Source organism: Schistocerca nitens, chromosome 10 (genome assembly GCF_023898315.1).
Source record: "Schistocerca nitens isolate TAMUIC-IGC-003100 chromosome 10, iqSchNite1.1, whole genome shotgun sequence".
NCBI lineage: Eukaryota > Metazoa > Arthropoda > Insecta > Orthoptera > Acrididae > Schistocerca > Schistocerca nitens.
In genome coordinates, this window is record NC_064623.1 from 147,123,807 (window position 1) to 147,134,419 (window position 10,613).

The 10,613-nt window shown below is 44.7% G+C and overlaps 1 protein-coding gene across 1 annotated transcript in view; it reads left to right on the forward strand.

Annotated features, from left to right (window-relative positions):
• The window catches only part of LOC126209944 (cytochrome P450 4C1-like), an 87,298-nt gene extending 78,594 nt beyond the window's left edge, over positions 1-8,704 (forward strand). Inside the window, exon 6 of the mRNA XM_049939060.1 lies at positions 8,276-8,704. Within this exon, the coding sequence (XP_049795017.1) occupies positions 8,276-8,704 (429 nt within the window). The remainder of the gene's footprint in view (positions 1-8,275) is intronic.
• Positions 8,705-10,613: the final 1,909 nt, after the last annotated feature.

Here is a 10,613-nt window from a genome sequence, read left to right on the forward strand (position 1 = left end):
GCGGTTCGATCACGTGCGCATTGTTACTTTGTGCCAGGAAGCGCTCTCAACAAGGGAAGTGTCCAGGCGTCTCGGAGTGAACAAAAGCGATGTCGTTCGGACATGGAGGAGATACAGAGAGACAGGAACTGTCGATGACATGCCTCGCTCAGGCCGCCCAAGGGCTACTCCTGCAGAGGATGACCGCAACCTACGGATTATGGCTTTGAGAAACCCTGACAGCAACGCCACCATGTTGAGTAATGCTTTTCGTGCAGCCACAGGACGTCGTGTTACGACTGAAACTGTGCACAATAGACTGCATCATGAGCAACTTCACTCTCGACGTCCATGGCGAGGTCCATCTTCGCAACAACAGCGCAGTGCAGATGGGCCCAACAACATGCCGAATGGACCGCTCGGGATTGGCGTCACGTTCTCTTCACCGATTAGGCATATTCCTTCAATCAGACAATTGTGGGAGACGTGTTTGGAGGCAACCCGATCAGGCTGAACGCCTTAGACACACTGTCCAGCGAGTGAAGATGGTGGAGGTTCCCTTCTGTTTCGCGGGTGCATTACGTGGGGCCGACGTACGCCGCTGGTAGTAATGGAAGGCGCCGTAGCGGCTGTACGATACGTGAATTCCATCCTCCGACTGATACTGCAACCATATCGGCATCATAATGGAGGACAATTCGCGCCCCCATCGTGCACATCTTGTGAATTACTTCCTTCAGGATAACGACATCGCTCGACTGGAGTGGTCAGCATGTTCTCCAGGCATGAACCCTGTCGAACATGCCTGGGACAGATTCAAAAGGGCTGTTTATGTACGACGTGACCCACCAACCACTCTGAGGGATGTATGCCGAATCACCGTTGAGGAGTGCGACAATGTGGACCAACTGTGCCTTCATGAACTTGTGGATAGCATGCCACGACGAACACAGGCACTCAGCAGTGCAAGAGGACGTGCTATTGGGTATTAGAGGTACCGATGTGTACAGCTATCAGGACCAGCACCTCTGAACTCACTGTATGGTGTATGCCGTGTGTGGTATTCATGAGCAATAAAAATGGCGGAAATAATGTTTATGTTGATCTCTATTCCAATTTTCTGTACAGGTTCCGGAACTCTCGTAACCGAGGTAATGCAAAAGTTCTCTTGATGTGTATACTACATTTGACCTTATACTGCACGAGGGTATAATACGCTGCTGTGCAAAACTTAAAGATGGCAGTGGCTTCCGCAGGATGTGTCTCTGCTAACTAACATAGCTTTATGGAACTTGGGCCTTACAGGCAAAGAACTGCTACGGTATAGTGCAGGAGGTAACTGAAAGAAATACGCAATGTGACGAATGGAAATGACACCTTCATTCAAAGACAATATACTCCGTTCATGGTAAGATGCAAACAAACACAAACGTGATGATTGGTCAGCAGCCGTAGCTATCATACACTGGTCTTTTTCCGGTCTCGGAAGTAGGTTTTACATGTGTATTAGATATCTTTTTACTGTGTCAGTGTAAGTGAAAACCTAAGACATTTTGATGTATTAACAGCCATCAACGCTTTTCTTAATCCTACTTTAGCTACGTAACTTTTATTTAAAAATCGTGAACAGTCACAGTCTCTGTAAGAGCAACTTGTGCTCTGATTGTGTGGCAGCTCATACTTCTACATCTACATCTGCATGATTACTCTGCAATTCGCATTTAAGTGCTTGGCAGAGGGTTCATCGAACCACAATCATACTATCTCTCTACCATTCCACTCCCGAACAGCGCGCGGGAAAAACGAACACCTAAACCTTTCTGTTCGAGCTCTGATTTCTCATATTTTATTTTGATGATCATTCCTACCTATGTAGGTTGGGTTCAACAAAATATTTTCGCACTCGGAAGAGAAAGTTGGTGACTGAAATTTCGTAAATAGATCTCGCCGCGATGAAAAACGTCTTTGCTTTAATGACTTCCATCCCAACTCGCGTATCATATCTGCCACACTCTCTCCCCTATTACGTGATAATACAAAACGAGCTGCCCTTTTTTGCACCCTTTCGATGCCCTCCGTCAATCCCACCTGGTAAGGATCCCACACCTCGCAGCAATATTCTAACAGAGGACGAACGAGTGTAGTGTAAGCTGTCTCTTTAGTGGACTTGTTGCATCTTCTAAGTGTCCTGCCAATGAAACGCAACCTTTGGCTCGCCTTCCCAACAATATTATCTATGTGGTCTTTCCAACTGAAGATGTTCGTAATTTTAACACCCAGGTACTTAGTTGAATTGACAGCCTTGAGAATTGTACTGTTTATCGAGTAATCGAATTCCAACGGATTTATTTTCGAACTCATGTGGATCACCTCACACTTTTCGTTATTTAGCGTCAACTGCCACCTGCCGCACCATACAGCAAACTTTTCTAAATCGCTTTGCAACTGATACTGGTCTTCGGATGACCTTACTAGACGCTAAATTAAAGCATCATCTGCGAACAACCTAAGAGAACTGCTCAGATTGTCACCCAGGTCATTTATATAGACGCTAAATTAAAGCATCATCTGCGAACAACCTAAGAGAACTGCTCAGATTGTCACCCAGGTCATTTATATAGATCATGAACAGCAGAGGTCCCAGGACGCTTCCCTGGGGAACACCTGATATCACTTCAGTTTTACTCGATGATTTGCCGTATATTACTACGAACTGCGACCTTCCTGACAGGGAATCACGAATCCAGTCGCACAAGTGAGACGATACCCCGTAGGCCCGCAGCTTGATTAGAAGTCGCTTGTGAAAATGGATAACACAGCTTCCTGCTTCCTACAGAACCACGCGCTCGGAATACCGTTAATGGCTAGAAAGAAGTTGAAGTATGTTTTTCACATTACAGAGAAAAATGAACTTTAATCTTTGTTGAGAAAGATGATGTTCTAAATATAAGAACAGCCATTTTAATTATGATGTTGGCGTAATCGGTAGCGTCATTGTTTCAAACTAGAACGGGTGGGCGGTGGTTCGAATCCTGTTATCTAACAATTTTTTTTTGTTCCGTTTGAATACCTAACTGATTTAAATATGAAATTTATCAATATGTGGTAAGTAACATATAGTTAACCATCATATTTTAAAGAAATATGCACGTCATCCGCTTTCTAATTACATATCACACGTAGACTTCTGGTTTTCATTGTAAATACACATTCCTAATTATCAATGCATTGTAAAAGATTGTTACGGATTTTGAAGTTAAGGAAACAGTACACAATTTTTTTGTGAAAAATGAAAAATCAAGTACTCTATGTCCACTGTTTCATAGGAGCCAGAGTGAAAACCGTTGCAGAATAATGGGAAACAGTAATTTTCACGGCGTCGAGCACACGGTACAAATGCTGCATTTTTACAGTTGTCACCGTGCTACTGCTGTCTGAACCCAACATAACTGATCTGGAGCCAAGTTAAGGTAGTTGTCCCGAGAAGTAACAATACATTTAAGCTGCCAAACTCACTGGAAATAATGCACGAAACTTTGTGACACGTCACTGCCGAACGATGGGGAAATGCAGAACAGGAGGAAATGTGGACTTTATGGTGGCTTGAGATTCTGTTGTTGATCGCCTCGTTATCAGCGTAGCAGTACTGAAATGCACGGGTTTCCTCGGAGTCCGATATGGAAGAAGTTCAGAGATTACCAGGCGACTGGCTCTAATACTTTCAGTGGCTTCAATATTTAATTACGGGGCGAAATCCCAGCACTGCGCTTTTATTCTGCGAGCACAGATACTTCAGTTCACATCACTGTAGGTTAGTTGGACCAAGTAGCTGGCCAGTGCTTTCCAAGTTGAATGCGTCGGTATAGCTATTCTCCTCTATTATCTCTGAGTCATTGTACGTGTAACGCACAGCATAAAATGCATCCTCGTTATCGTACTTGACTGTAATCGTGACAGATTGGCTTCTGCTCCACGTGAAACGAAGTCCAATTAGGTTTCAGCAAACGCAGAAGAATACATAGTGTGTTGCTTACATGATGTTTATTCTAATGATGAATGGAGTATAGTTACACTGAAGCCACTGTGATTCGCGATGGCCCCGTGGACATTACAAAAGGTGGGACATGGTTCTTAGTAGGGTGTGTAACAACCGTGGATGGCATAACGTGCTCTTCATCATGCTCCCACGCTGGCCAAGCGGCTGGCGAGGAGTTCCAATGGCAGGCGGTTCCACTTCTCCCCCCAGCTGTACTGACAGCTGCTGAATGGTCGCTGATGCATTTGGGTGTCATGCAGTATAGTCCCCCAAAGCACACTGCGTGTGCTTGATGGGTTTCAGTCGACAGAACGGGCAGGCCAGTCCATTCGCCAAATATCATCTACTTCGAAGAGGTCCTCCACCTGCGCTGTTCGATGTGGTGTTATTACCTGTAAAAAATGAAGTCAGGGCCGAGTGCACCCCTGAAAAGACGCTCATGGGGAAAGAGTACAGCGACACAGTTACGATGACCGGTGAGCCAACCTCGTTCAAAGATCAGGAGGTCAGCACGCCCATCCGACATTGCGCCTCCACACTGTGTAGCACTTGGACCTCCAAAACGATCATTTTCTGAAAGACGGCGGTGCCTTCCAGGCAGGCCACTGCCATGGTAATACCAGTCAAGCACCTCCCCTTTCATTCTGTTTTGATGGTTATCATACAATTTCATTTGCCTTTGGTGCATCTAAATGTTTCCTGGTTGATATTAATCTGATGGACTATTAGGGTCAGGGTAAACGACTGATTGATCTCACAGTACTTGCATTACTTGAGTAGCAGTAGTAAAGTTAAACTCGACTATATATACAGTTTTTTGGACGCTGGACGTGACCATTGCATTAGGGGCAGCTATAGAACTTTTCCAGAGCAGCAAGCAAGTCCGAGATTCCTTTGTAGTCACCAAAAAGGGCCGTGGATATGGGAGGGCAGTGGTTAATGGGTCCCCATTCTGGCGGTCAGCCTTGTTCCACTGTCGGCCAAGCAAGTGGGTGGAATCGCCGTGGCTGCATACAAAATGACAATTGTGTAGCACCAACAGTTCATCTGCATTCGCTGCTGACAGTATGGCAGTGGTCCCTGTTTCTTCAGTACTTCCACCTTCTTGAACTACCTCCAGTGACTGAACCATTGCTAGTTGCTCCGTAGTCTTGGCCGGCCCCTGTGGCCGTGCGGTTCTAGGCGCTTCAGTCTGGAAAGACTCTACCGATACGGTCGCAGGCTCGAATCCTGCCTCGGGCATGGATGTGTGTGATGTCCTTAGGTTAGTTAGGTTTAAGTAGTTCTAAGGTCTAGGGGACTGATGACCTCAGATGTTAAGCCGCACAGTGCTCAGAGCCATTTGAACCGTAGTCTTGTGCTAGTGATGTAGAATTGTTATTTTGAAAATTTTCCTTTTTGTTTACGTTTTCTTTCACGTTCTTGGCAGCTGCACCAAGAACGTCCATCTTACAGCCGATTTTTTGCATTTTGTTCAGTTTTCTTATGGATGGCAAAAGACTCATTAAATAATGGTAATCACCATCACCACTTTTATCGTATCGCTTGGTTTCAAAGCGCTTTTCTAGAAGCTGTACTTTTCGCTCTTCCAATTCCACTGTTTCCTGTCCCATGATCGTTTTGTTCTTTTTATTGTTTCCTCTGAAATTAATACTTTTCATGTTTACTTGGACACTGGAACTTTCTTCTTGGATACGGATGCTACCACGGTCGTTTGTATCTTCTGATTCGTATTTTCATCCATTCCAGACATTTCGCCCCATTCGAGAACAGTTCAGAATGCACGACGCAACTGTAGGACAAATAGTCATCCAGGTTATCCACGTTGTTTTGGAGAAGGTTGTTGCCTAGCATCTAGCAATACCAGACGGTAAAAAATGGACGGAAACTGAAAATGGCTACAGAGAAAAATAGAATTTTCCAAATGCAGTGGGCGGTTTAGATGGAAAGCACATTGTGATTAAGTGTCCTACTAACAGTGGAACTATGTACTATAACTACTAAAACATTTCTCTATTATTTTGCAAGGTGTCACAGATCACGACGTTGGCATATATGGAAAGCAAAGCGACGGAGGCACTTTTCCTGCTTCCAGTCTGTACAGGTTTCTTGGAAACTATGATAAAACATTGCCACTGACTGTTGGCTTTCCAGGGAGTGCAGCTGACGCGCCTTTTGTTTTACTCGGTGATGATGCCCACCCACTGAAACCGCACCTTATGAAGCTTTCAGATGAGTAGGAAGTGTATAATTATCGTCTTTCAAGATTCAGGAGGACCTTTGAATGTGCATTTCGTGTTATGACATCTAAATGGAAAACATTGACCAAACCCATAGAAACTATTGTTGAAAAAGCTGACAAGATTGTGAAACGCATCTGTTCACATATGCAGTGACTGAGAAGGAAGCTTATCAACATCAGGAATGCAGACGTCTTTCAACGAACGCAGTAAGGAAAAACATTTTTCGATAGGTCATGGAATGTTCAATCGATCAACAAGTGCCTCTCAGGATGTGACAAATGCTTCCAAGAGTTATTTCAATGGCCCATGAGGGTTCGTTCCATGTGCTAAACCAATGCTTAAGTATTAAGACCTAATTTCTGTTATTAATTATCAACCAGTCCATTAAGTTCCAGGGTATTTGTGTTCGGTCGTTGAACTACAAAAATCCGTTTCTTTTTCACCAGACACGTTTCGCTTTATTGAGGTAAAGCATCATCAGTAATATGTAATTAAGTTATTTACAATTTGATTTGCTTTAAGATCGAAAAACAGTTCGTTAACAGTACGTTTGTTTGTACTTACGGTGATTTTCGCTTGATTTCTCGCTAAACATCGAGAAATGCCGTCTGCTAGCCCATGGTTGATCTTTTTCTTCTGTAGACAGTGGTAGTTGTTGTCTAGTTTTTAATTGTTTATCAGCAGTATGCATTTCTTTTGTTTTTCACACCACACTTTTTCCCACACCACTTTTTTCTGTTTGTTTTTACACTTCTAAGTATGTGTAGTGGTTTGCGTTTCGTAGTGTTGCCAACACAACCTTGTCGCTAGTCTGTCTTTGACCTAAAATCTTCTTTTTCTTTTTGATTATTGTATGTGAGTAATTCTGTTTAATTATGTTGCTATGTATTTATATGCTTTGTAAGAGCACAATTAAATAGAATTACTTAGATACAATAATTAAAAATGCATTAAGCATGATACCTCAGTTTATTATTTCTTTATTATTAACTCAAAGCGGTATTCAGTTTGCAGGCAGTACCTACATATACCACTGATGATACCTACAATATTTTATCACTGTACGACGCGTAGTTTAGGAGAGGAACTACATTTCCAAAGAAATGTAAATAGGTGTCAGTATCGTTCATATAAATAGTTACGGAATAAGAAAATGTCTGTTGGAAGGTAATGCTCATATGACTCTACCGAATAACTTCCTGCGTTATGTTAGAGAACGGAATAACATATCTAGCTTCAGAATGCAGTTAATGGCATATCTCCTGGAGCAACAATAATGACAGCCATTCTCCCTGTACGCACTCGTTATTCCTGTACGTACTTGTTTCCAAACACATCTTCCTCATTTCTCTGTACACTTATCTGATGCAGTCTTCTTAAATTTCCTTTCCTCAGAACTCACTGTATTAGAAAACATCTGTATAAATTCTTTTTGTATGTTCCACTATCTTTATTGGTACTACTGTCATTATTATTATTATTATTATTATTATTATTATTATTATTACCAGTCGCAGCAGCAACAGTAGTAGAAGTATCGCAGTTCATAGTCAGTGTTACTTACTGACATTGACTCACACACTCTCATTTATTTCTTAGGTAATTATGATATAAAAAAGGTGCTGTATGTGTAGCATCATGGTCTGACGTAAGACAGGGCCTGTTGGCTCTAATCAGATCAGGTTAAATAAGTAAACTACTAAAGAAAGTATGTGGTCTATGCTTACCAACCGAATTTAAAAAAATGGTATCGTATTTTTCACTAGTGCATGGGTGAATAACCCGAAACTAATGAAACCAACATAATTACTGTTTTGTGTGTTCAAGCATAAAGGTTTTACCCGCTTAACATCATATATTTAACAAAGCCGATTTGCAAAGGAACAGACGTCTGATGCTGTTTTATACATGGGTCTTCGATTCCTTAAAGAATCTGGAGTAGGGTGTTGTTGGTACGTAGGGAAAGGAGAAGCCTGTATACTCAATCTGTATCTCAGTGCCTGGGATGATACCACAGGAGACGCTGCGGCTGTTCCCGGTGGTTCCGCTGATCCCTCGGATGGTCACGGAGGACATCTGGTTATCCAGAGGGCGGGTACTAGTCCCGAAGGGCGCGATGCTGGCCATGGTGCCCTTCCTCACGCACCGCCTGCCGCAGTTCTTCCCAGAGCCGCTGAGGTTCGACCCTTCGCGCTTCCTGGAGGGTCGAGGCGACGAGGACCACCCCTGCAGCTACCTGCCGTTCGGATTGGGCGCACGCAGCTGTGTGGGCTCCCAGTACGCGCGCCTCGAGATCAAAGTCTTCCTGGCGACCGTCCTGAGACGCTACCGGTTCCTGCCGCACAGCCGCTGGGAGGACCTCGAACACACCGCGCTCACCATCACCCTACACACCGTCAAGCCGATCGAGGTCTACTGTGTGCCTCTGCAAGAGTCTGGCCTGTAGTGCTACCACCCGACACATCCTCGGACTTCATTGGGTTGTGAACAACCAGAGGTCCTTCTGCTATCTGGTCACTGCCACTGGGAGGAATTGAAACGCTACATACTTTCCATCATCCTTCACACATTACAATCAGGGACTCCCGTTCGCTCCTGCTAGAATCGCTCTCATGACACTATTAAAGCTCATTGTTCCCTATTCAGTGTTAACAGGAGATCCACAGTCACTGAGAGGACCTGGGGCACAACACACTCTCTTTCAGCCTGCACACAGTCCAGCTGATCACTGTTTCCTGTGTGCGTCTGCAGGTGTCGTCTGTGTAGGAGCGCAATATGCCCCTGGGCCTCAGTATGTTCACGATGAACAGCGAGAGCCATTCCTATCTCCTGCTAAACAGCCACTTGGAGTGCTACACCCTTTTACATCAGCCTTCACACCAAAGAGTCACGGACACCTGTATGCTCCTGCTGGACCTATCACATTAGATTGCTCTTGTGACATTGTCTTCCTTGCCAGTTCCCACAGGAGATTCAGCTTCCTGTTACACATCCACTGGGAAGGTCTGAAAGACAACGCATTCTCCTTAATACTGTACACAGTCCATCTGAGCAGATTTTACTGCATGGCACCGACCACATAATAATATACTTTACACTGCTGGAACTCATTCTCTTTGACGCCATCGTCCTGAGGCACTTCAGTTTCCTATTGCACAGCTCTCCACCCATCCATATAGTGTCATCATGGCCTCCTGCATGCCCATAGAAGAGCCCAGCCTGTATCACCACCTAACACACTACTGGACTTCCTGGTACATATCCAAGAAGTCATGTGCTTCCTACTAAACACAACTTTCACAGCCTCTGATCAGGGACAACCTGAAGGCTAGGCCAAGGAGGATAACGCGTTCTCCTTGAGAATGTGCACCATCCACCCAGCCTTCACTACATCTGATCAGGTACTCCTGTGTGTTTCTGCAGAGGTTCGCTCTCGTGACATTCCTAACATCACATCTTCTGCATTCTACCAACCATATAGCACTGCACTCCACATTGCTGGAGTTCTTCTTTCCTGTTTATCATCCTGAAGCACTTCAGTTTCCTGCCACACAGTTATTGGGATGGCCTGGAGTACATCCCATTCTTCTCAGCCTATATACTGTCTAGGTGATTAGGGTCACCAGTGTGTCTCTGCAGAGGCCCAGTAAATTGTGCAGTGATTAGACACTGGACTCGCATTCGGGAGGACGACGGTTCAATCCCGCGTCCAGCCATCCTGATTTAGGTTTTCCGTGATTTCCCTAAATCACTCCAGGCAAATGCCGGGATGGTTCCTGTGAAAGGGCACGGCCGACTTCCTTCCCCATCCTTACCTAATCCGATGAGACCGATGACCACGCTGTCTGGTCTCCTTCCCCAAAACCAACCAACCAGCCAACCAGTAAATTGAAAAACAAGTGTGCCTGGTGTGAGGCACTGTCAGTTCCCGCTACACAGCAGCTTACAGGAAGTGGAGGACAATGCACTCTCCTTCAGACTGTATACACTAATCAGCTAGAACTTAATGGACACCTGCCTGATAGCCGGTATGTCTACCGTTGGTGTGGATAAGAACGGCAACGGATTGTGGCATGGAAGCAATGAGGCCTTGGTAGGTCGCTGGAAGTAGTTGAGACCACATCTGCACACACCAGTCACCTAACTCCCACAAATTCTGGGCTCTGACGCCACGATCAGTGACCCGAGATCTGTTTGGGCGATTTGTTGAGCCCACACATCAATTGGAACTCGCAACTGTGTTCCTCGAACCACTCCTTCACGCTCTTGGCCTTCTGACATGGAGAGTTATCGTGTTGAAAAGTGCCACTGCCATTGGAAAACATGATCATCATGAAGACGTGTACATGGAATGC